The sequence below is a fragment of the Strix aluco genome, chromosome 4 (genome assembly GCF_031877795.1).
Source record: "Strix aluco isolate bStrAlu1 chromosome 4, bStrAlu1.hap1, whole genome shotgun sequence".
Classification (NCBI taxonomy): Eukaryota; Metazoa; Chordata; class Aves; order Strigiformes; family Strigidae; genus Strix; species Strix aluco.
The window spans coordinates 126139843-126166019 of NC_133934.1; the positions used below are offsets into that span (position 1 = coordinate 126139843).

Sequence of the window (26177 nt, forward strand, 5' to 3'; positions counted from 1 at the left end):
AGAAGAAATGATTAAGCTAAAGCTTCTGCATTGTTACTTAGATACCTGAATATTCATTTGCTGCTCCTGTAACTTTTCCAAATGCTGAATCCGTTGCACCATGAAAGCATTCATTTGTTTTTCAAGCTCACTGACTCTTTCGTGACAGTGGGGCTTCTCATGTTGAGCCTTCATATTTGTTTGCTGTTCAGCAACATGCTGCAATTGTCTGTCTGTCTCCTGCAGTTTATGAAGTAATGCTGAAACTGAGTTAACCTTTGCTTCCAAATCATTTTGAACCTGCAAGAGAGAAAGAAAAAAAAAAAAAAAAGGAAGGGAAGGGAAAAAATGTTACTGCAAAAGCAGTGCAAGCATGAAAAGAAAAAAAACATCCTTCCTGAATGATTTGCTTCCCAAAAGACACAAATAAAACACTAGTTAGCCCTAACATTTGGTGGTTTAGCAATACTATGAAATTCTTCTAAAAGATAAATCAAATGCTCTCTGTCCATTTGCCCATTTAGCTAAATCCAAATTAGTTCTCTCATATACTGGTCAATAAATCTGAGATTACTAACACACAGAACAGTAAGCAGACACATTCAGTCTCTCTGGCTCTACTACCAACAATTTCAGGCTTGCTTAGAACATCCACTACTTTAAGTGGACAAAGAACTAATATTACTCCAAGCTACTCACTTTAAGAAGCGGAGCTGTAGTAGCAATTGCAGCAGCAGTTGCTGCTGCAATGGTTGTTGCAGAATCGACTTCCTTGTGTGCTGACCTGGTGTCATGATCAACACTTTCCTTTTTTTCTGCGGAGGTATTTCCTAAGAGCTGCACCTTCACCTCCTTAAGGACAGGAGTATTTTGAGTTCTATAAAAATAAACAAGTGCCTGTAAATAGCATTGTTTTCTCCATATCCCCTCCAAGTCAATGATTTCCCACATGTGGCATTGATATCACTACTCATACAAGCATTTTCCCTTGAAGCTGTTGACACCTAAGAAACAATTCTATTCTCATCTTTTACCATGACACAAGAAATTTCTCAGGATTATGTTACATATTCTAATACAAAAGGCATTTCCCTGTGATGACTGCAACTGAACAAAGAATATGTTTACAGGTTGCATTTTGCAAAATTCAATGTACTAATAGTGAAGTCCAGTTAAATTTCTGATCTTCAAGACTTCCAGCCTACGGATAAACAGCACGTGTCTGTATCTGTCTTTTAAAATATTATATGGTTTTAGCACAAAACGAACTATCTATCACAGCAGATCTTGCCTTTTGTATCACGAAATCATTAATTCAAATAGTCTAAAGGCATTACCAAAAATATGCAAAATAAACAAGATATTCCAGTGAGCTCTAAATAATAAAATAAACTGAAAACACCTTCATAGACAGAAAAAGAATACTAACAGAGAACAACGAAGAATACTTTTTCCTTACCAGGAAAAATGCAGTTCTCCTGCATTTTGGCAGAAACTGAAGTAGCAGTGCTGTAGTATATCTGTACAGAAACAACAGCTGAGACACTATCAACACCACATACTTACTTTTGCTTTAATACTGCTCTCAAAGCTTCTTTCTGACCAGTAGCATACTGAGAAATAAAAACATCATCTGTGGGGAAGAACATAAAATATACTTTGTCAGGTTAACTGACACAAAATGTCTATTTTGGAGGTAGATAAAGCGTTATTTCAACAACATGTACAATTTTGCTGCAAAGAATCTGTTGCCTGCACAAACTCCATTATCTATTCCAATAACAAACTGTTTCCCTTCACTAAGTAGCAGACCTAAATCATGAAGAGAGTAATGGTAGGCTTCATTTAACACAATTTTATCTAGTATTGAACATTGGTATCAATTAAATCTATTTTAGTACACTGTGAAAATGAAAATACCTTACCCTCATAAAATTTTGGGGAAAATGCCATATAAATGGTAACAGGAGCTCAGACAACCCATTCAAAAAAATCCCTGCAAATTCTAACTTGAAAAAAATTTAATTAAAAAAAATAGAACTGTGATATGAATATTTCCCCACAGTCGTAGATTATAACAAATTTTCTTAATTGCTTTAAATTATGCTAAAAGGATTACAGGCTCTCCTTCATCCACTGATTTGGCAGGTTCAGTGTTTCTCTGCTGTTGATTACACACAGCTAGTACACACATGTTGATAAGCCAGCTAGCTCCTGCCTCTGTGAATGTAAAAGAGGAAGCTAAAATATTGATTTTTGGCCTTAAATGGGGGTATTGATTTGTGTTTCTTTCCTCTACACAGCCACAGATATCCAAGAAACCTGCAGAAGTGCATTTTCTTTAAAAAGTCTTCACTTTCCCAAATCTGATTGAAACCAACTGGCAGATTCAGAAGTTATAAGAAAAGGCATCGACAGTGTGATTTGTTAGATTCTTAAGGATTAAAAATACACTTTTTATGGCATAGCTTGCTGGCAGAAAAATATGCATTCATAGTACAATTACTCACAACGGGAAAACGCATCCAAACAAGGTCCCCCTTCAAATTGTCTATTCAGAGACATGAATAGTTCGAATAGAAAAAGGAATCTCAACATTCTGGGGCACTGATAGAAGTCCCTCTCAGTTAATCACAAGAGTGACATAAGCTAGAGTAATGCCAGCAAGACTGAAGTAAAATTTGCAAAATTTAAGAATGTAAATTACAATTACCATCTTTTTATCAAAGATACCTTTCAGTATTTTCACTCAAAAGTTTCTATATTGAAGAAAAATACCTAAGATAAAATTAAAGCTCCCTTTTCCTCTAATTCATCGGTTTTCTTACAAAAAAAGGGGCTGTAGCAGTACCTTGGTGTGTCTTACCTTCAGGTCTTCTGCTATTTTCCAGTAGCAGTGAAGGATCTTCTTGTACTGCAGTTTCTCTAGGATAATCCTTCAGAACAAGAAGAGCGAAAAAGCATAAGCATACATCAAAACCTCTGGTATCACTGGCCAAAATTTTAGAAGTGGATGGAATTGCTGAATATACAAATGTACGCCTCTCCACACACTAACACAAGGACTTGGAACAAAACATGTTAAGATCTCTACCTCAGAATCATCTGGACCTCGTAGTCAAGAACTTATATAGCATTTTAGGGACAAAAACCCTAGAAACACAATTCAAATTAACAGTATATACTCTAAGTGTTGATTAAGTGTATTGTCCTCATTTATGGCCAAGAAAGTAGTAGTGAAACTATATGTGTTTAAGTTGGTACAAGTAGCTAATCTCAAACAATTCAGGACTACCCATGCACACAGAATTGAGCGCTCAGAACACTGACTGTGGAACCAAAGGGACACACCTGAATTATCTTGAAGTGGAATCCATGAATAATCAAAGTCTATGAGGAGTCATAAAGGCAAGTTAGGAAGCCAAAAATCTCTTCCTTAACTTTGTTTGACAGTGGAGTACTCCACCATACTTCTGAGACTTTTATTCAGCTCACTACGTCTACTTTGAGCCATGCAGAGACATTGCTGCAATCCTTTCACAGCATAGGTTAATTTTATCTTTGCATGCCCTAGACCTAAGTTTCCATTCTATGTAAGGCACAACAAACAAACCAAAAGGAAATAAGCCTTTGAATTGTAAGTATCACAGAGTTCCATATAAACTAATGTCTATTTCATTATCTATGATATGATGAGGAAAAAAATACAAAAAGTTTTAGGACTTTTAACAAATATTGTGCCCTGTATAACTGCCTTTTCAAGGTAAGAATTACACTAAAATTTAAAAACAAGCCTTGGTACTAACTATGCAACAGGTAGCACAGTAAACAGAGCCCCTCCAAGCACTTCAGCATTAATATCACATTAGCAGCGACTCAAAGAGGAAAGCAGCTGCACAGTTATTGCGCAGAAGCTGAGCTGAAAACTTGCTATGCTTTTACAGAAGCTACAACTTTTTAAGAAAAATGTGGTTCTCTTAGTTAGGAATTGCAAGAAGCACCAGTAACTCTTCTTACCATTTGTGATAAAAACATGGGCTCTGTAGAATCTTCTACTGACAGCTGGCGTTCTGGACGTCCTTTAGTACTTGGGACTCCTAAAATAAAAGCAGTTTTACTGTGGTCATAATGATTTGTTATGCATTTTCAGTATATCTTGACTAACCCAAATCTCCACATTTCCTCTGCCTGTATTTTTGAATATCTAAACATAATGACTTTCATAACACAAATGACCACAGTCATCAAGCTGAAGCTTACAAACGTTAATGAATTCTGTGAACCTGGATTATAGGCTTGTTTTACAAGATATGAAAAACTATCTGGAAAACTGAGCATTAAAAAAATTAAATGTCTAGCTCAAATTCAAGTCTAAAGATCATAGGGACATAGAAAGTTACTTGTCTAGAGAGACAATTATACAATAACATATCTTACAGAAGGACACTGAGGACAGTACACACTTTAATTATGTCAGAGACTAGTATGTCTTCCTACCACGATAAAAATAACATCTTTTGAAGCTGTTTGAGCCTTGACCCCAAAAAGACTAAAATCCCTTCCCCAAAGACTGTAATTGGTATGTATTTTAAAGAAACAAAATGTACATTCTGACTAGATAAGTAGCACAGATTGCTTCAGTTTTGAATTTGAAGAGTACATGGTATATCATCACTACAGTCTCATTCTGTTAAAAAAAACTTAAAATTATTTACTTAATACTACTACAGATAGGTTTTCTTTACAGTTACAGAATTTTTTTTTCATTTTGTTTATTCATCTATGTGAGCTTCATTGGTAGAGGCAGCTGACCAGTATACTTTTTTTGTGTCAAGCAGGTGGGTTTTAGAAGGGGTAGGGTTGGTTTGTTCATTTGCTTTCCAAGACTGCAAGGGAAAAAAAATAATTTTAACACGTAAAATGTAAAATTATGGTAGATAGCAGGGAAACTCGTTTCTTTCTAAGAGTTTTTTGAATAGTTGTTTAACTGACCAGCTCTGAAACTCATATTGTTTCATAAAACCTGCAAAAACTCTGCAAATTAAAAAAGACTAGAGCTGCATGACTGTCTCAGAATGCCTGCTTCCAATATCTAATATTTATTACCTTTCAAGTCTCCAATAAACATTTCTTTAAAAAGGCAAGACTGTACAGCAATAGCTTCAACATCTGCTAATTCAAGCTCTCCAGAAAAAAAAAAAATCATCTTTAAAGTAGCAGAGAAAGAGAAGTGTTTAAAAGACTTTAGATCGCTCTTCCAGTATAAAACCATGAAATAATTCACAAAATTCCATGAAAACCCAAAGAAGGCCCAAATACTGGGACTACTCAGAGCTGTCTGTTGGCAGGAGCAATACCTGTTAGGCACAGATTTTCTTGCTGACCATACCTTTAGTTATAAAATTGAAAAGATATTTATGGTGTCTAAAAAGATGAGCTACAAAGTGCATTAAAAACTGTGACGGACTAGAAAGGCATCAATCTGGTTAACCTTCTTCTTTAGGTCCCTGCACACGTACACTGTTTTATCCTCTGATGCTGCCTAAAACATTCCTGCCCAGTATATTTGAGAAATAGTCACAACGACAGACATGATTCCTCTGATACAGGATGATAACTGCCTATTAATTAAGGACTAGGAATCTGGAGTCAGGACTGGAGTTCTGTTAACGGAGCTCTGACTGACCACCTCCTCCCGCACAACTCGCTTTTCACGTGCAAAACACACTTTGGGAAACAAATAAACACACACAGCTTTTGAAAGAGCGTTGACACTTGCAGTACCAGGATACAACAAGTCCTTAATTATAAAACTAATACATGATTGAAAATATTACACGGCGATTTTACCTCAAACCTAAGAGGAACACTCAGGGGAAATCACGCACCTGGTGCCGTGCCGCGGGGGGGGCCGTGGGGTGCTCCCCCACAGGGAGCCCCGTTTGCTACCAAGGCTGGAGGCACGCAGGGGGCTCCGGCTCCAGCCAAAGCCGCGTCAGCTGCCTGGCAGGGAGAAACAACTTCACGCAGCTTCTTGACAGCGATCGCCACTTTTTTCATACGGCCACCAGTTCCTGTCACAGCTTCAATGAGTTGTGGACTTCCTTCAACGTCCCTGCGGACACCCGTGGAGTGAATGAGCACGTCGCCCGCCGTGAGACTGGCCAGGGAGTCCTGGCTGAGGCTGGACTTGCTTTCCGCTTCCATGAGGCTCTCATCACGCAGCTCTGGACGGGAGCCCACAAGCAGCACCCTGACAGCCTGTCCCTACGGGCCGGGCGCTACGGCGGCAGCAACCGCCGCCTCACCGCCTGCTCCCGCGCAGAGAAAGCGGCCTAAAGGCTCCGAGGAACGGTTCCCCGCCGCGTCCCGGGCACGCCTGCCCTCCGCGGCGGCCTGGCGGACAGAGAGGCCCAGCCAAGCCCGCTCCCCGCCGCCCGCACCGGAAGCGCCTGTTGCTATAGCAGCAGCGCTCCCTCATGGCTGCGCGGGGTCCGTTCCTCAATAGTGTCCGGAAGGAAACCTGCGCCCGAAGCTCCCTGTAGGGCAGCGGGGGGGGCAGGTAAGAGCGCTGCGCCTCGGGCGAGGAGAGTAAAGCTGTCGGTGAGTCCGCGCTTGCCGATTCGCCGCGTGGTGAATCGGCGGGGCCGGCAGGCCTGCTGCGGCCGGGCCGCGCTCCTCCCCGCCTTTCCCGCGCGGTCCGGGCTCGTGGCGGTGCGGGTGAGTGCGCGCGGTCGGGCGGCGGCGCTCCTGAGGGGGACGCCCCCGGAGGGAGGGAGGGAAGCAGCGGCCGCCCCGGGCAGCCCGGCGCAGCCCCGCCGCCTCACGGCAGGCCCCGCGGCGGTGAGGTGCGGGCGTCTGCAGGGCGCGGGTTGCGAGGACGGGCAGGCCGCGGGCAGCCGGCAGGTGCGGCCGGTACCGGGGGAGGCGGGGCGGGCGGCGCTGTGCTGGGCTCGGAGGGACGGGAAAGGTCCCGCGGATGAGGGAAAATCCGTCCTTTTGGGGGCATTTTCCTAGTGCCGGGGCGTTTTTTCTTCGGCTCGGATGGAGGGAAAGGGGCGCCCTCGTGTACCCGCACTGGGCTGGCGGGCGCTGGGCCTGTCGGCTTGGGGCTTGGCTTAGCGAGTATCTCCTTAGGTAAAGAAACTCAAGGTGCCCTTGAAAGCAATAACTGAAGGCTGTAGTAAAAAGAAAAAAAAAAAAAAAAAACCCACAAAAAAACCCCAACACAAACACGAGGTGAAATTGTTTTATCTCCATCTCAAGTTTCGATCTTACTGGGTCACAAGTATCAGTGAAGCCTAATCTAACTTAAATAGGAGAAAACTTACGGAAAAATATATATTTTCTCCCAGGACAGATGCCCTTGCTTGTGTTCAGTCTGTTCAAGACGCTCTCAGGGTGTTTGATTTCAGACTTACTATGTTAATTTGCTTGTGGTGTCAAGAGATAACTTCTACCATTGGTGTTTTTTTTCTTCAGAACAGGGTCTAGCCCACAGCCATGTGATCACGAATCACAATAACCTGTGCACCAGGTACACCTTATTATCCAGCCACGTTCTGACCTTTCTCATCTCACCACATGCCTCTGAAGGCTGACTGTAGCGTGTGGAATGAGAAGCAAGATTCTGTGTAACTACATTGCAAGCACCAGTTGGAAGGAAAGTGGCTGTACCTGACCTAGGTGGGGGGAAGAGCTGGGCTGTGCCGACACAGCAGGGCTGTCACTGCTGCCTCTCTTGCCTGGTACAGGATGGAGAGTTGGTTGCTCAGGCACACAGCAGTGGGAGTATTTGTAGTTTGATTAGATTTGGTAAAAGAGCTGTTTAAATCAATGAGGGTTTTTTAAATCTGATGTCAATCAAGTTCTAACCTAGTAATTTCAAACTATTAAAAAACCCCAACTTTCTCCACAAGCTGTGGGTGCTTTATTTTAATGCATTTCTTTGACGTGATATTTTTATTCTTTGTCCTTTTTACGCACATGCAGAAACACTTGTGGTGTTCTGTGTGTACAATTGGAAGCCAAGATTTAAAAAAATTGCAGCCTTCCATGTATAGAGTAGTTGTACCTACACCTAATTCGGATTGTTAATTGGGATAACAAGTGTGATGGATTTACAGTGTCTCTCCACAGCCCTTCTCCCCCAGTAAAATGTAGCTCGTTGAAAAAACCCAAAACACAGTTCTTGTTTAGTTTCCATGGGAAAGGATACAGTCGACTCAAGATTAGGTACTAGACACTGCTTCTGAAGGTCAGTAGATAGAGCTGGGGAAGCTGTATTCCCACGTCTAAGATGTTTTAGAGGAGTTTTGACCTCTCTAGTTCTGGCTCGTGTTCCTCCTGCCGTGGAAACAGATGAATGACCCAGGTTAGCTAGGAAGACTTAACCTAATCACTGTTTTTATTTAATAAACAAGCTTTACCTTTTAAAAAAAAGCTGTCATTCTGTAGTGATTTTGTGTTTCCATGGCAATGGGAGTGGCAGCCACAGCAGAAAGAAATATTAGAGGCATTTTCCAGATTCTAAAATGGGGCTGGGAGCTGGGATGGATCTTGCACAGAGAATAGGTTTGAATAGTCTGAAGCCTTTATTATCTTTGGTAAGAGGATGGAAAACCCGTGATGCCTATGAGAAATCAAAACCTCAAGTTATCCTTAACTTCTAATTTTGCTCAGAGAGGCTTATCTTAAAAGAATGTCTATTCAGAACATCAAAACACACTTGGAAGAGCTCCAGGGCCTTTCAAGAAGGGAAACTTCCCAGCTGTTGCTACTTTCCTGGTGAACCAGAACGTCCAGACCACGTGGCCCTTGTTGTAGAGGTTTACTCAAGAGATAGCTGCTTCCTTCAGTGTGACATGTTTAAAAGTGCAATGCCAAATTTTCAATTCACTTTTAGCCCAGCGGAAAGTAATCCAGGCTGCGTAGGCTTAAACCTTGAAGCATGCCGGAGTTGTTTGAGCAGCTACGTAAGAAGCTCTGCGGTGCGTTAGTCACGGTGCCAAGCCCCGTAATGGGCTTTTTCATCACTTTTTTTTTTTCTTTTGCTTGTTTCACAGACAGAGGGGGAAGGGGACAAACAACAGGCAAACTTCAAATGATACATTTAACAGACTTTAAGAATAAACCAGATATGCACATTCCTGGTAACATTCAGGTAGTGCATTTTTAGCTGTTAAGGCAACTGCCCATAATTTATAGCTACTGAAGAGGCGCAGTAGAGCCATGTAATTTCACTGCCTGCTGTGTGAGAAGTGTAAAAAACCTGTAGAGGGACAAGTGCTTCAAACACTTAAAATCAGGTAGCGCCATTGTGCTGACTTAAATCAGAGCTATTTCCCAAGTGCAAGTGTAAACACTTTATGGAACTGCAGTTCAGTAAATCTGTAATTTTAAGCTTGCCTAACTAGTCGCAGAAGAACAAAGATCAGGTTTGTTATAAATAAACAAGCATAATGAAGCAATGCTGAGTGTGAGAAAATGGCACAGTTGAAGCTTTTAGTTTTCTGTGCTAGGGAGAGGACAAAAGTCTTTCCTGTTCTCTGCAGTTTCTAGCTCTTTCATAATCTACTTAAACTGTCTTTATAGAATTGTCACTGATTTTTCTTCTAACAGGCTGAGAAATGAGAGTGGAGTTGCCATCCATTTTCACTAGTTGTTGTCTCAGATGACAGTCATGTCCACTTCTAAAACAAGTTAGAGGTTTACATTAACCTGAATAATGCCTTGTTTTTTCTGAGCAACCATATCCTGTAGGTTCTCCTTAAGGGTAACCTGTGTGACCTACTGCCCAAGAGGAATTCTTGGTCGTGGGGGTATGCATCTTAAATCCAAGCATTATATGTGCTCTTTACCTCCAATCCCTGGATTGGCTTCCTGTGTAATGATAAAGTGTAATGTTAAGAGGCAGATGTTTTAATCCCTTTGCTACTGGAGGGGCTGTAGGGAGAGAGCATGCTTGTGAGAGCTCCATAGTGCTATTTTTAGTTGCTTAGTTTTCCTTCTGTTGTAGAAATAATTACTAATGTCTTTTTGTTCTTGTTCAGAAAGCTTGCTTGCCCTCTTGCCCGCTCCTACCCTGCCAAGAGACTGGAGTAGTTTAAGCTTTCTAAAACATGAATGTCTCGCTCAAAATTTGGCAAAGCATAATACAAGATCAATTGTAAGTAGCCCTTGCTAAAGGGCTAAAGGAACTTCTTTCACAAAGTGATTACACTTCAGTGCTAATTTTTCTTCCACAAGTTGATGTGAGTTAGACTGAAGGATCTTGTTCTTGTCAACATGTAATACTAGCTTGCATTGTCATCTGTGATAGGTCTTAGGTAATGTGTAAACTAAGGGAGAAGGAAGACTAGCTTTCAGTATTCTAGGAAACCTGCAGGGATGCTTTCAAGTATTAACTTGTTTACCCTGTTGGATTAGGAATATGAGTCTTCCTTGAGGATGCTTGCTTAAATTCTTGGATCCATGGCTGTTCATTCTTCCCTTTTTCTTTGTCTGCTTCACTTCCTTTAAGGCCATTCTCATTCTTCTACATTTTCTTGCATTTAATTCACTATATTCAATGACCAGAACATTTGCTCTAGTTTAATTTTGGTGAGAATGCAGCTACATAGAAACCAGACATCGTCTTCTCTGGTGCAAGCTGGCTTATGCTGCATCTATTCAGAGTGGCTACCATTTTATACTTGCCTTTTTTTCTTTACTGTTTTTACAGATTACATCTAAAGTCACTGAAACTATAATGCTAGAGAATGTTGTTGCTTGCTTCTCCCCCACTCCTGACCTAGTTTTACTTTGTGAGTTTGAAAGCATTTATAAAATACCTTTTTTTAAAAAATTACTTTAACTGTCTGAAGTGCTTAAGAAGTGTTTAAAGAATAGCAGTTAACAGGTGGATCTGGGAAGGTTTCATACCTGGAATTCTTGGATGTTCTTTTAACTGAATACATTTCAAATAGGTAACTTGTTCTTCAAGTGGATGGCTTGAAAGTTTGTTAGCAAAGTTGCATTTAAGCACACTTCAAGAACATGTGGAAGTCCATTCTGTTGTAAAATGTGCAGATATATGTATGATTTTTTTGGTGAAACTCGACTTTTATTTCCAGAATAGGTGAGTGAATCACAGGCGGTAGAATATGGCTGGACAAATATCAGAATCTGATCAGATCAAGCAGGTAAGATGATGTATTCATGAGTGGTGGCTTTGGAGATCTTTGTCATGTAGAGTAAAAGGTGTAGGGCATGAAGAAGGGCAAAAAGTTTAAGTTACCATCTGAGTTAAGGCCAGTTCGGCATGAAGAAGGGCAAAAAGTTTAAGTTACCATCTGAGTTAAGGCCAGTTCTGTAGCAACCCAAATTTAAAGATTTGACCATCAACAGACACCATATAGTATCTGATTTGAGTACCAGCAGCATTTGGTGCTGAAATCTTCTGACTGATAGTAAATTTCTCTAGTGATTTGTCCTTTCAATATTAGTGTCACCAGATGGCTCATGCAGCTGTGTGTAAGAAAAATTAATGTAGAACTTTCTTAATACTCATTGTCCAATTTTTATTTATAGTTCAAGGAGTTTCTTGGAACGTACAATAAACTTACAGAAAACTGCTTCCTGGATTGCATAAAGGATTTCACTAGCAGAGAGGTTAAACCAGAAGAGGTAGGTAAATGCTTTTAATGACCCTTTGGTAGAATTGCTGTGTAGCATTTAAATTTCAGAGGCAACTTGGGAAGGTTTTGATCTCTCAGCTAGCTAAAAAGCTAGGTAGCAGTCTTCAGTGGAGTATAGGCGTCTGGTGTGTAACTTCCAAGTGAGAAAGGAAGTCAGGTAGTGGAAGAAATAGCTTGTCTGTAGTTTTGCTTCTCCAAATATGTCCAAAGGTGATGACAAATACTTCTTTGCACCCTAACAGTCTGTTTACAAAAAGGAAACCAACCAACCAAAGCCAAATGCTTTTCATGTGTTAGATCATTGGCTACAGACAAACTATGGGCTTGGACCTCTTGAGGTTTTGTCATTGTTGTCTTTTCAGTATGCACACACTGAGGGGATCTTCCCGATCTCACTTGAGTATTGGCTGCTCATTGCAATTCTGTGTATTTCATTCTCTGAGCTATCAGTGGAGGTTCTTGTGCCTCAGCTTCTGATGGGTGGTATCTTTGTGGACATGGAAGTTGCCCACCTACAGCCTGCATCTCGCTCTTTGAAGGTAGAGTCCTGCTGAAATACTTGTTTACCTACCCACGTTCCCTGCATTGTAGTGAGTCATAGAAGCATAGGCCTCCAGAGCTCTGGCTGTTAAATCCACTTCTCTGCATTGCAGGGAGCTCCATCACATAGTCATCTACAAAAAAGAGTAAGCTCTTTAAGATTAATTGCATGGTTTTTGCCTCTCCTCTTGAGAGGGTGTTTCAGAATCTCATAATTTTGTTGGTTAAAAGTCTAATAACCTTTGTTTGACTCTGCTGGCAGGGGAAAAAAGAACTATAAAGTTTTAAACTAACATTGTTTTTGAGAATTTTGTGCCTCCTTGGAGTTTAACTCCTCAGCACAGGCAAAAATCCTGTCTCCTTTCAGCTTCTGTTTTGCTGCACTAAAAAAAGCTTTCTTAGGAGAAACAAGGCAGATTAGTTGTTTCCCTGATCTTCTCTGTTTTATTGACTACAGGTGGTCAGAATTATTCTGGATAGCGCCTTGTTACTGTCTTTTACAAACCCATTTTGAATTGCTTGAACAAAACAAGGAGTGTCAGTTAACAGAACTGACAGAAGTGTTAGTGGCACAACCTCTATACCTTTCTGGGATGGTATTTGATTTTCAGTAGAGGGTTGTACTTCTCTCTTCTGCTACCAGAAGTGTTATTAGAACTTCTTTAAAAACAATGGTTTATATAGTCTTTCATTAAAGATCTGGGATCCAAAACCAAGGAATGCTTATTGCAGGGGAATTAAACTTAAGATTATTTAGATACAAAAAATATTCATAGATTCTGATCTGCCTCTTTTTTTTTTCCTTCTATGATCTGCAGAGGGGCCCTGTCTGGCTGCACAGGAGCCATCAGTTAATGATGGAGACTAGGAAGAAACGTTCTTATGGGAAGTTTTGCCCATAATTATCCATTATGGGGTTACTTGCAGAGCCTCTGGCTTTGGCCCCTGCCAGAAACAGGACACTGGTCCAGATGGACCGCTAGTCTGATCTGATATGGAAATTACCATGTTCCTATTTAAAGCTGTAATTTCTTGTTAAATAATTAAGATGAATACCTCCATGAATCTCCTTTGAGATTCTACCTTTGAAAAAACGGTTTCTCACCTCTTGCCCTACAGCAAGTCTGCACTGCAAGTCTGGACTTCCCAGGGCACCGTATCACAAATACCATGGCCCACTGGGAGCAGTGGCTTGGGGTAGTTCCAGAATTTGTTTCCTAGTCAGACTTAACTCCTGCTTAACAGGTTTTGCTGTAGCTGATGCCAGGTCAAGGACGGGTGCTGGGTGGTGTGCGTAGCTGCATAGTTTTGTTTTGTCTTGTTCATTTTCCGTCCCTCTGCTTTTCACATCCCTTTATACTGAGAAGAATCAAAGCAATTTCTGGTTTTCTAATAATCATGCAAAGTGGTTGTCTTTCTGTCTAGATTTGTTAATTCTTACAGTGATAGCAAGGTTTAGAACCATGATACAGACTGTTCAATTGGTAGAACTGTTGCTCAGAAGGAATCTCATAACTCTTTCTCTACACTTAAAGAAAAAAAAAAAACCTCTAAATTTAAAAAATAATACCATGGGTGGAATAGGCTCTGGTATTTATTTCCCTGTCCAGCTGACTGATAGAACTTCAGCGGGTACTCTGGTTGCTTTTGTGAAGCTTAACCAAGCAGGCAGAAGAAGACTGATAGAGATAATGGGAACAAGGTCAAATAAAGGTTAAACTGAGCTAGTACACAGTAGACTGTATTTGGCTGTCAAAAATAATTCTGTTTACAAACATATACTAAAAAAAGAGAAGATACTAATTTCATAGATTTAGTATTGCAAAATAAAATGCTTTATATACTTTAATTTCATGAGAGGAGCCCAGTGATGAAATGGTAATATCTCCTAGATCTGAGATGTTTTCCATGAAGACTTTCATATGAGAATATCTTTTATCTTTCAATAATCAGACATCCCTCAAAAACAAAACTGTACCTTTTTCACTGCACGGAGGGGCTGTGCACAATTAGCCTGTCATCTTGAGCATTAACACAGAATATGAGACGTAGTCACCTAATCATTTATGCCTGTATATGATTATATTTTGGGTCCTGTTTGGGGGAGTGTTTTAATTACTGTTTGAAGCCTTCTGTTTCCCTGTTCCTCTAGATTACGTGTGCAGATCACTGCCTACAGAAGTATTTAAAAATGACACAAAGGATCTCCATGAGATTTCAGGAATACCATATTCAGCAGAACGAAGCTCTGGCAGCTAAAGCAGGACTGCTTGGCCAACCTCGTTAGACAAGAGCACTCTGTTCAGACTTTACAAGCAGTGCCAGTGTTCACTGGGCAAGAACACATTTTGGATTTTCTACTGTCGGGATATATGTCCAGCAACTTGGAAGAGAGTTCTAGATGCTGTTCAGACAGTGGAAACTATGAAGGGTTAAACAAGAAGTTAGTCGTGGTGGACTGGCAATGGAGTCTGTTTCTGAGGTCCTTTTCACTCTACAATGGAGTTATATTGACACAAACTTTTCCAGGGCCCACAGACTGGTATGTTTAAATTTCAAGGGGGGTGGGAGGGTTTTACTTCCTTTCTGCTAGGACTGGTTCAGATGAAAAAAAAAAAAAGTGTAATATGGGAAACACACTTTTTTATTTAATTCAAGTAAAATAAATGGGAACTGTAGACTTGTGTGTATGTTCTTTTCAAAGATACATTTTTAGGACACTGCTTGAGAGGAGTGTTTTGTTTGCTGTCGTCTCATTCCTCCTCAGCTGCTATGGAGTTCTGCTCATTCGTGGCTGCTTTAAGGTGCTGATACATAACAGAATTAGTGACTTTGTTTCAGCAGCTGGGGATTTGTGAATGTGTTACTTCCCTTTAATTTGGGAAGAACTTGGGCTGAGCCACCCTCACAGGGCCTTGTGATCATTCTGACTTTCCTGGAGTGCTGGATGGTGACCATTAGTGCATCGAGCCAAGGGTGGTTTTAAGTGGCAGACAACTGCTGTAACTAATGAGTTCAGGTAGGCTGGGATGCTCTGGCAGCTTATCCCGAGGTTATGTTTGCTTCGTGCTTCACCAGGTCACTTACAAGGGACAAGAGTGTGTTACTAGCAGCACCTGTGCCCAAGGCAACCTCTAGGCACTCCCTGTTTCCCTCAGGGAACCCCAGGGGTCCTCCAAACCCAGGTTCCCTGCCTGATGCAAGCACGATGTGCCCCAAGCACTGAGCTTGCTGGCAGCTTTCTCCTTTAATTGTGTGAATGGCAACAGAAAGTACAAGGCATGCACAAAACGATGTCTTTTTTGCTGCTGGATGAGCACAGAGAAGTTTGTGGAAGCTAGCTGGTCTGATGTTGTGGGTTTGGTTTAGGAAAAACACCAAGCCTTTGAAAGGATCATGATAGCTGAAACCCTGCAGTCAGATTGTTAGTACAGTAGAATGATAGCTAACAGGCACATTTTACTGTGGTTCTAACTAATAAAATACAGTAACAAAAGGAACTGAACATAGGGATTACCATATCAATTCTGAGATTTCAGGCAATGAAGACTGAAGCAAAATATTTCATGTCAGCTGCCAGGTTCTGTTCTTGGGTAGAAGGGCAACAATAAGGAACAGAAATGGCAGGAAGCCTGCCCGCGTGCTTTTTTTCTGTTACCTTCTCTATTTCTTTTTATTTCCAGCAGCAGTCTCAAAGAATTATTTCCTGCCTGTTTTTTTTCTTTACTACTCAAACTATCCAGGGTGTGGATTACTAGGCCCTGACTGCAGCACAGTACACCTGCCTCTTGCACTGGACGCTGCTCCGTTTGCTGCGGTTTAAAGCTGCCCTAGCTCTCCACAGAAATCTGTTCATATATGCCTTTCAAAGGTGGAAGAAACAAGTATGTTCCTACAGTCTCATTTACACATATTTTGTACTAGCCATATCACAGCTCCTTCCTACATAGCCCATGCCTTGTTACCTTGGAGATGGCTAAGAGCTGACTTGAAAATAGTAAAGGCTAAAAAAGAGCCCAAATAAGGCAGCAAGTCTCCAATGTCCTGTTTTTTTCAAAGGAATAACAGGCTAATAATATCTAGATTGTTTTCTACATTCAGGCCACAAATGTTATGGCCAATTAGAAATAATATAGTAAAGATTTAAGGCTTTCTTTAAAAGCGGGGTTTTTGTTAAACACTTGAAAGTAATGCATGATTGAAATGATCCCATTTTCCATTGTATCTTAGTGTGCAAAGAGAACAGTTGCTCGTAAGTGATGGGACGAGGATGTTCATGTCTTCTGGGCAAAGCTGCTTGCAGCTGAAGCGAGGGAGGGTTAAAAAAAGATCGTGGTTTTCCCTTGTGTTTCAGTGTTTGGGGATTTGGGGGTAGGAAGACGTTTAAATATTTATTAAGACATTTACTGTACAAAAGGTTAAGCAAGTGTTAGAGGGACTGAGTTAATAAATTACTTGCTTTCAGGTTCCCCAGTTTCCTTTTACTCCAGTTTTAAAGCTGCCTTAACCCACTGTTATCCAGGGAAAACATGTATTCTTAAAATCTAATTAGATGTCACATCCCCCTCTTTCTCTCCATGCTCACTAAACAAATAGGTGGGATGAAAAGTGTCGCTGGAAGTACGAGCGTGAGGTTGATAGCTGCTGCCCTGACAAAAGCCCTTGACTTCCAGAGCAGCAACGTGCTTATAGCAACTAGTTTGTTTTGAGATGTGCCTGTTAATGGTGACTATTTTGAACCTAACTAGAGTGAAAAGTAAGTTGCAACACTACTGCACAAAGATGCAGATGAAGATGGAGTTACTGGTTTGCTCTTTTGGATAAGCAGTTTTGTCCTAGCTCTATTTCACTCAAAAAATGCTGTGGTCTTTCCACATCTTTCAACCCAAGCGACTGATTGAAGAAAGATGATACAAATATATTTTAGCTTGGAAATAAAGTGCATCCATGTAACTAAAGCATCCAGGTGGTGCAGAAAGCAACAGTGAAAACTTTCTTAAAAGATTAACTTGCTTTGCTGAGCTTCAACTTCCCTTTGCTTCCTTGATGAGTTAGCACGCCCCGATGGCTGGCTCAAATCATGTTATTTAGAAAATAGCTCCCCGAAAGATTTTGTTAACAGGACTTGTGAGTTGAGAATGATTCACGACACAAAGTGTTTCAGTGCCCATCTCACATGTTTTATCAGCGTGTATTGTCAAGGTGTTGCAGCTGGGCTTTCCTCCTTGCAGCAAGATCTCCCAGCACCCAATTCTCAAAAATCTTTAACTGCAAATGCAAGAATTGGTATTTCTACAATGCCTGGATGGATGTCCACTGGGAAGGCTGGGAGTGTTTAGAAGGCAGGCCAGGCTGCGTGTTTTCTCCCAGTGGTGTATTCTAACCTCCATGACCTAGCTTAATCTGGAGTGTTCTCCATCCCTCCTCTTGAATAGCTTCAAGTTTGTGTGGCGTAACAAAATGCACAGCCAGAATTGGAATAAAAATGAGAATACAGCTTAGTCTCTGAATTCTAACTGAAAGGCAACAGTATTTAAGATAAAGTGTGTAGAGAGTAGGTGAATCACCTTGATGAGGCATATTAGGTTAGGTGCAGAATGGAACCAGTTCTGATGGAAGGAGGAGCAATGGAGTGCTGCTGAGGACGGAGTACTGAGATAGCTGTGAAAAAAGTGAGCCAGAGTGGAAGTGGGAAGGGAGAGAAAGCAACAGGAGTGCAGCCTGCCAAAAACTGGCTTGATGAGACTGGGCTAGCGAGCAGATGCTCATTTGGAGGTGATGTTCATTGCAGCAGAGACAGGAACACAAATCCTGCTGAAATGAGTGTCTGAACCAAAAGGATAGAAAAGCATGCAATTACTAGTCAGCCCACAGAAAACAGAACAATTTCAACAGGAAGGGTTAAAGGAGAGCCTTGCTCCCGAATGCCCTGTACATCAGTGGTGCTGGCAGAGTGACCAGATCAATCATCTAGAAGATTATAACAGAGGTTCCTTGAAATCTCTCAAGGATAGGAGCAAAATCCTAATTTCTGTAATCCCCCTGCTGAGACCTTCAGCTACTGAGCTCTCTATTGGAAAGCAGGGAGAGGATGCGACTGCAATCTTCTGTGAGGAAACTGTGGGTTAAATACCCAGTGCCCAGAGACCGATTGTGGCTGTACTCTTAAATACTGAACTCTGAGAACTGGAGTTTAAGTGACAGCTCTTTTTCCAGCATTTTCTGTTAACTGGGTTAGGAAGTCAGCACAGAGCATTTGAGAAATCTAGTTCAAATCTTGGCAAGTCCATTAAGCTCAGCTCCAAAATTTCTTGAATGAGTCTGGCCCAAACTCTAATACCTGTGAAAGCAATTAGAGCATGTGACACCTAAACTTGCACCTTGAGTTTCAAGAAGATAGCATTAAAAGAATTCTTAGGAAAAGTTACAATTCTGCTATTAGGATGTTTAAAATTATGTTTAACTTTACGCTCCTGAGCGTCTTGGTGTTAGGTTCTTTCTGTAAACACAACAGGGAACATCCAGCATTCAAGCTTTAGTAATTCAGGACTGTAGGACTGTGAAATGATAGTCGACTGTTTTCCCAGGTTTCTCCCATACAGAAACATGTAACTGAAAAACATACGAAAGACCCTAAATCACTCTTTTTTTAAAAAAAAAAAAAAAAACAACCTACAGAATGGACCGTGTCTGGTTGAAGTTTTTTATTCTGCAGCTCACTTTCCTCTGATCAGAGGGAAAGTGAGAGGACTGCTGAGGGAGTTGTGTAAATATTTAAGGTAGTATACTTGACATAGCACTGTGTTTATGTAACATGAATGGGAGCTTATCTAAATTTCGAATAATCAAAGTAGAAATCCAGTTGGTGGCTATTTCTGTATTTTACAGCTCCTGCCCTTACTAGGAGATAGAAGTGGGGACCCTCTCCCCCTCGCTGTCTGCTCAAGCACATGTTGAATTTCTGTGCGTGCGGCTGCCCCCGGCACCTGCCAGGAACTGTTTTGAGTCATGGCTGAGAGGAGGAGGGTTTCCAGACTCTAAACCCACCACCTTATCGCTAGGAGAGGGGTGTTGGCCGCCTCTCCTGCCGTGTTTTTGCAGTGGGTTCTGCGGAGAAAGTGCCTCTGTGCCCCACGGAGGACACGGGTCCCCCGAGGACGGCGGTGGGGCCTGAGGAGAAGAGCTGTGGGACTTGAGTCCTGCCCCCGGCTCCTCCAGCCCCTGGCGGGGATCCCGCCCCGCGGAGTTGCCCCTTCCCTTGCGCAGGGACCGCGGCGGCTCGGCCTGAGGCGGCCGCTGAGGCGGGAGGGCGCAGCCCGCCAACCCCTCCCCGCCGTCGGCGGGGCCCGGCGCGATGGCGGCGGGGAGCAGAGGGGGCTGCCGCCCGCCTCAGGGCAGCGCGCCGCCACCGCCCCCTCAGCCGCCGAGCTCCCGCCCCTGCGCCCCGGGCCCTTGAACCGCCGCCTGAGCAGGGGCTGCCGCCGCGGCGGCGAGGCTGAGGGACGGGCTGGGGCCTCCTCGGGAACGCGCCCCTCAGGCGTGGGGAGCGGCTGTGGGCGCCCGGTGCCGGGCCGGGGAAGGAGGGTCCTGCAGCCAGGGAGGGGTGGAGAAAAGAAAAAACCCATCGGTTTCTTACAGGTTTTTATTGCCTTCAGGGCACGTAGGGATGTTTCTGAGGGAAGCGAAATGCGGCAGGTGACAGAGGTGAGGGTGCGGCCGTGGCGGGAGAGACGTGGGGGCCGGCCCTGAAGAAGGCAGCAGAGCTGGAGCAGCCGCCGTGACAGGGCCATAAACTGAAATGAAAAGAGGAAAAATCATGAGTGTAAAAACCAACAATTGTTAAGAAACCCAACCCAACGCTGGCAATGGGGGACTTGACTCTAAACAGCAGTACTGCATGGGCAAACTGCTGGGATGGCACACGGTAGGCACTCGCAGGGTGGGAAGCAGAGTGTAACCAGAAGCAATCAAGGGTTTGGGTTTTTTTTAATCTTTTTTTCTTTTTAAATAGCTTTAAACCTTACCCATTCCTAAGGGAAGTAATTTTCAGGAACTGAATGAGCATCAAGAGAGTTTTAAGCTGCACATACACGTAAGTGGCTTGCTAAAAAGAAAAAGGCACACTTGCATGATATAACAAAGTATTCCATACAAATTCCACATTTTACCGCTTCTTACATAACTGGCATAGCTGGCAGGATCATGGCAAATTAGGTCAAACTGTACCCAGATGAGGGATTAGAGGAGGAGTTTAGAAATAGCTGAAGACATGGACAGGGCTGGAATGGAAATGTTGGGTCACTCTGAAGAGCAGGGAAAGAGAGAGAGACATGGCCAGGAACGCAGAACTGTGCCCCTCACCAACAAGGCTCGGAGGGAGAGTTAAGCAAACGCGCTACTGATAAACAACCTGCAGGTTTTCACAGCTGTAGTGGAGCTCTAGTGCCGATTTTCTTTGCTGGCAAGTGATGAAATCTAGAGAAAGTAATCGTTGCAATGTTTCTGTGTTTTTTTCATAATGAGTGAGCTGTACTGGTGAATTAAAGCCAAGTCATAAAACATTTTTTCACCTTCGAAAACTATTGGTATAGGATAAACAACAGCATAAGGGTACTAATATAAATAGCAGGTAGTTTCGACCTGAAGCAGAACCAACCAGCACAGCCCTGCTCTGAAACAGAAAGTAGGATTTCTCTGAAAATGGGAAGGACCAGGAATAGCAACGTAAATAGCACTGAGATAATTCAAAACAAAGAGGAAGCCAGGAAAGTCCTATTCTTAGGAAGGGTGAGAAACAGTCTGCTTTCACAATTAAGATTGCCTTATCTTTTCAGTTTTCTTTAACTGAAAATGCAGTATTTGTCATTGGGCTGTGACTAATCACAAAATCCACCACTCCACTGCATTAAGGCAAGCACATATTCAGACCAATAACAGTGACATGAAAAATTGAATTTACATATTCCTCCAAAGCAATGGATGACACTAATAAATGCTTGTGGAATTTGGGGAACTCACAGATTTCCAAAACAAACAAAGCCCAATAAATACCAGTTAGTTAGTGTTAACTAATAAAGGTGAATAATTTTAAACTCTCCCAGAGATCTCTTAAAAAAATCATCCTCTTTGGTGGAAGGTAATATGGTAGAATGACAGATTTTCTCAAAATTTGAGGGCAATAGCTCGATAAATAGTGTGAGCTAATTATAAAATGTCTTTTTCCTAAGCCCTGGAATTATAGTGAGTCAGTCTCTGGCAGCACCCCCATTGGTTCCTCTCTTTATTATGTTTCTTACATCTCCAGAGGTAGTCTTTGTCCTGCACACTGTAGCAAATAATAAAATCCCAAGTACAGAGAAGTAAAAAATAACCCAAGATTTTACTGCAAAACATATCAGCAAAACGCAAGGGCACAGTGGACTAAACAGCTCAACATACTTTTGTTAACACATTCATCTTTTGTTTCAGCTTGTAAATCTGTCTTCTGGCTCATCTGTCAGATTTGTTTCAAGCCATCAAACCAAATGTGATCTTTTCTTAAAAAGAAAACAACAGCATTTTTTAGACTTAGTGCTCCAAAAGAATTCCAGTAAATGCTGCCCAGAAAACCCATTTGGCTGCCGCAGCTATCCAAGAATAATTTTAATGCGAAGAAGAAGAACATTTTATAAGAATATTTGGTTTTTTAATGTGAAATTCCATCTGGTTGACAAACCTATCTGGAGAGAGAAGGCTCTCTCAAGAGTGGATAGTCTGCCTGAGACACAGGAGTTGACAATCCCAAAATTCAGATTCTCTTTCCAGCTCCCCATCAAAGCCATCCTGGGTAATTTTGGTAGCCATTGCTGTGTGGCTCCCTACACATAAAATAAGAATAGTCATCCATTTTAAAAATTTCTGCCTATCTAATGCCTTAAAAAAAATTAGATTCAAGGGGAACTTCTGCAAAAGACCACCAAAAAGGTGATTTAATCACCTTTTCTCTTCCGCTGCTGTCCTTCAAAGGTCTGCTGCTCCCTGTGAAGGCTTCATGAAGATACATGCTTTTATTTGCCCTTGTTATGCTTTTCTTTCACTGATAATTACTACTGCAGATCTGTTTAACCTCTGTTGAAATAATGGCTTGTTATTGTTGTTCGGACATCTTTGCTTCTCCTGCCTGATCTGTTCAAACTGATGAAGCAAGAGAAGGTTTCTCAAACACAGTCTGATGGAGGAGCCAGAAACAAGTGGAGATTTAACTGGGTGTTGCTAAACTTACACATTAGAGAGAAAATAAAAACTCATTAGCATACATGTAGCTGGTAGATTTTGTGGAAAGTAAAAGCTAAAACAGATAGGGAAACAAATCTTTTCTTACCTGATGGCCTTGCATGCAAATGTTTTATGTCTTTTCCAACTTTCAGATGTATGCTAATCCCAAAATAATAAATCTGCCAGAAGTCTGACAGTTCTTTGTATCAGTTGCAGGAGGTGGGGGGAGAGTCTGAATTCTTACAGCCCTGTTCTTTTTAACAGTTCTAACAGTGTTTGATCCCATAATCTTCATTATATTTTTTTTTTACCTCCTAAGCTTGAAATAACATCATTTTGAGAAAAACTGTAAAAGATTAGAAGGCAGGAGAACAGCGTGAAGCCTGCCAAGAGTGCTTTAGTTTTGACTGCTCTTACAGACATGATACCTAATCTCTTATTAAAAAAAAAAATCCCAGTTCAGTATAATCATAATTCCTGCGTCCTCAACAGCATAAACTTTCATTCAAGGCATTGGAAGACACTTTGGAATTTATTTGATGTCAACACTGCAGAAGTAAGGGGGATTATAGAAGTTAGAAATAAAAGATCCATTAGGGTCTCTTGTTGATTTCGCCCTTAGAACAGGATAGTCCCGTATGACATAGTTAATCTTCTTTTCCCTGTGGTATTTTTAAATGTCGTAAGAAACTACTTCAAACATCTACTGAATCATGTGGCTAACTGATACGCTTCTTGCCAGAAAGATAAAACTAGGAAATCAGTAACATGCTCGAAGCTCTGCCAGAGGCTTGGCAGAAAGTCCACCTTTTCTTGCAGGTTTAGTGTTCTGCCAGAATAACGACGTTGGGGGGTGCGGGTGGGTGTCTGCCTGTCTGATGAGTGCTAGTGCAAAGTAAAGCAGGTGGAAAGAGGAGGTAAGGAAGCGAGTTCTCTGTCAGGGAGCTGTTAGAATGGGTTTCCATGTTTCATGGAACAAAACCTTCAGTCTTCCATGCAGTATTTTAAACATTCCTAAGCGCTAAGGAGCAGCGGCCAGTGTAGACGCTGCGAACGCCTGTCCTGAGGAAGGGGCGGCACAGAGCCCAGCCACCATCTCTGCGTGGGGAGCGTGTCTTATGTGCCCGGTGAAGACCTGGCGTGGTTTGCAGACAGAGGTTAGCTACCTGCAGAAGATGGAATTAATCCTATTATTTCACTGAATTTAAAATTTACTTCTGCAACTACTAAACGTGGAAGATAATCTGAGAAAATGTGACCCGTGTTATTTCCTTTTAAATGAGTATTGCTTTTTATTCATAGCTATCATAAGATTAACAGTAGAAGTTCGCTCTGAAAAAAGTCTTTACAACAATTTATGGAGATTAATCTTCCTATTTATGTAAGTCCAGACATTTACAAGAACAATCACTTAAATAAAAATAGAATATAAAGCCTATGTTTAAAACATGGCCTTTATTAATGCTGTCTAGTGAGCTCCATATCTTACATTGAAAGAGTTCTGCTTTGCTTAAGAAAAGACAGAAAAAGTGCATTTACAAGAGTACTTTTTCTTTAATTTTCTGCGAAAATGGAAGGAATTGGAATCACAAGTTGACAAATGTTGTAAAATGAAATTTCAAGAAACATCAATTTTAGTAATGCTACGCCATCACTAGTGTTTCGTTCTGACTTTCTGCCGTGTGAACCAGAATATCCTGATATACAGTCTAGAGCATCTATGTTATTACTCTACAGCATATTAAACACAGAAAAAGGGGTTACGAACCCCTTTCAATGTACAAACATGAATAAAAAAATTGATAAAAAAATCACTTTTATACATAATGTATATGCAAACTGTTTTAAATACATGGTTTTGGAAGAGTTATTTACAAACTGTATCTGCCTGTGGGACAATCCACAGACAAAGCATACACAGTTGCTTTACTTTGTTGCATCTCAACTTTGGGAGATATAAATTCATTCGGCAGTATAGCAAACATAAGAACTTGTGACAAAGTATCTTAAGGGCAACCCGATAAATTTTGTTCCTCCAAACAATGTAAGTACTAGGACTGCCAAAGTTTCCAAATAAAGTCATAGTTTAACCCAGCTGCCCGCTTACAGATCTGTGGTGTGGAGGCTACGTAGACAGACCATCTGACGTACAGGCATGGCTACTGGATAAAACCTCCTTAAGAGCCGTAACTGGTGAGTATGTTTTATCGAAAGAGTGAACTAACCTAGAATTTTTTTTCCAATTTTATTAATATTTTAAAAAATACATAAAAATACAACATCCAATGTCTGAATAAATATATTTAACAAGTTGCAAGATACCTTATTTTACACAAAAATTTCAGCTTTAGAAATCTTGTTAAATAACTTCATTGTTGTTATATATTTCATTTTTCGTCTTTTTGTAACAAAATAAAAACTCTGAAATTACATAGAAAAAAGACAAAATATTTTTGTCAAGGGATAAGATAGTCCACTGAAAACCTATTCACAATTCCACTGTAAACATTAATAAACATTAAAATATTTGCATAATTGTGTGCTCAAAAATCCTATAAAAAGTGGAAGACTTATTACAACTGTAGTTTTCAGTCAACTACACTTCCTTTCACAATTTATTTTGTCCCATTTACACCTTTAAAACTGGGCACATTGCTGAACACATACTTTGGCAGTTCTGTATAGCAAGTGCTTCCACAACGAGGAACTACTCACCAAGAGTTAACGTACAGCTCGGTGAAAGTGCAGCAGTTACTCCACTGTTTTTGATAATACTCTGATGTCTGCTTGGTGCACTTGCTTTTCTAAGATCTCCCTAGAACACCTGAATGCTTCATTGGACATAACTTTTCAAATTTGATAAGTGCCCTTTCTCTGCATTAATTAAAAACAAAAACAAAACACAATGACAAGCATGTCACATTGTGCCTACAAACCTTCAGTTACCAATGAGCTTAATTTCTCTGAACAGTAAATTAAACAAAAGAAGAGGGTAGGAGGGGAGAACAGGTACAGTCCAGCAGTGGAAGTGTGTACAGGATATACTTGGCAATGTCAAACCAGTTGAGTGCTTTTCTGTGGTTGAATTTCAGGATTTATGTCCATGGCAGCAAGTTGCTGGCAAGGCAGAGAAATGTGTATCACCTGCATTCTACAGCAAGCACGTTTTGTGGAGGAGAAGATGATGATGGACTCATTCCAGTGTCTGATGAAGCGGATGACATGGATGCTCCTGTATGTGACACTGAACATACAGAACAACAGATCAGCATCGGGTTATCAAAGAACACGTCAGAACGAAGGTCTCCTTGGTTACTGGGTTGTTTAAAAGACCTCAAAGAAGTGGCACGGTCACAGAAAGCTGACACGGATTTTGTGTCAGTTGCTTTCACTGTTATGTGCACATAAACTGGATGTGTGACCTGACCCTGTCTGCATCACAAACCAATCGAAAAGATAAACCTGATGAGTCATTACACCGATTGAAAACTCAGACTGAGCTTGTCCTAGGAAGTCCAAGTTTCTAATACCATTATAAAATAGGGAATGTTTCTGTTAGCTTCAAGTTCTGAAAAGCCAAATATTCTTTCTAACTATGTATACATACAAACAGATAACTTTTTTTTTTTCAAAAACACTGTCAATTAAAAACTCCAGGTGCTTTGAGTTATGTATTTTCAAGAAAATTAACTTCTCATGGGAAGCATAAAGCAAATCTGAAAGTTA

The 26177-nt window shown here is 41.3% G+C and overlaps 3 protein-coding genes across 16 annotated transcripts in view; 1 reads left to right on the forward strand and 2 right to left on the reverse strand.

The window, feature by feature from the left end:
- The window catches only part of KIAA0586 (KIAA0586 ortholog), a 74120-nt gene extending 67689 nt beyond the window's left edge, over positions 1–6431 (reverse strand). For all 7 annotated transcript variants that reach the window (XR_012622868.1, XM_074821013.1, XM_074821011.1 and 4 more), the window contains exons 1-6: positions 5868–6431; positions 3997–4076; positions 2846–2915; positions 1546–1612; positions 679–856; positions 46–279 (exon numbers count right to left, since the gene is read on the reverse strand). Coding sequence is in view for 6 of the 7 variants with exons in the window: in XM_074821013.1 (XP_074677114.1) it covers positions 46–279; positions 679–856; positions 1546–1612; positions 2846–2915; positions 3997–4076; positions 5868–6186 (948 nt within the window). In the remaining variant the exon portion in view is untranslated. The remainder of the gene's footprint in view (positions 1–45; positions 280–678; positions 857–1545; positions 1613–2845; positions 2916–3996; positions 4077–5867) is intronic.
- Positions 6432–6568: 137 nt separating this feature from the next.
- TIMM9 (translocase of inner mitochondrial membrane 9) lies at positions 6569–26177 on the forward strand. 6 transcript variants are annotated; one of them, XR_012622869.1, is made up of 6 exons: positions 6569–6699; positions 11094–11162; positions 11551–11646; positions 14350–14739; positions 24561–24644; positions 25544–26177. XR_012622869.1 is itself a non-coding variant. In XM_074821022.1 (4 exons), the coding sequence occupies exons 2-4, from the start codon at positions 11124–11126 to the stop codon at positions 14482–14484; spliced, it is 270 nt and encodes an 89-aa protein (XP_074677123.1). In that variant the 5' UTR covers positions 6569–6699; positions 11094–11123; the 3' UTR covers positions 14485–14875. The 6 variants fall into 6 exon arrangements, 5 of the variants coding, with proteins under 5 accessions (XP_074677123.1, XP_074677127.1, XP_074677125.1 ...); XM_074821022.1 differs by lacking the exons at positions 24561–24644; positions 25544–26177 and having other exon boundaries at positions 14350–14875; XM_074821026.1 differs by lacking the exons at positions 24561–24644; positions 25544–26177 and having other exon boundaries at positions 6605–6699; positions 11099–11162; positions 14350–14875.
- Positions 23888–26177, reverse strand: part of ARID4A (AT-rich interaction domain 4A) — a 49192-nt gene continuing 46902 nt past the window's right edge. For all 3 annotated transcript variants that reach the window (XM_074821016.1, XM_074821015.1, XM_074821014.1), the window contains one exon: positions 23888–25695. In XM_074821016.1, coding sequence (XP_074677117.1) covers positions 25592–25695 — 104 coding nt within the window. In that variant the 3' untranslated portion in view covers positions 23888–25591. The remainder of the gene's footprint in view (positions 25696–26177) is intronic.

Bases quoted from the DNA above. Each gene is read 5' to 3' on its own strand.
- TIMM9 (XM_074821022.1), top strand. From the start codon at position 11,124: ATGGCTGGACAAATATCAGAATCTGATCAGATCAAGCAG. The intron at 11,163-11,550 runs GTAAGATGATGT...TTTTATTTATAG, and splicing joins AATCTGATCAGATCAAGCAG to TTCAAGGAGTTTCTTGGAAC. The intron at 11,647-14,349 runs GTAGGTAAATGC...CTGTTCCTCTAG, and splicing joins GAGAGGTTAAACCAGAAGAG to ATTACGTGTGCAGATCACTG.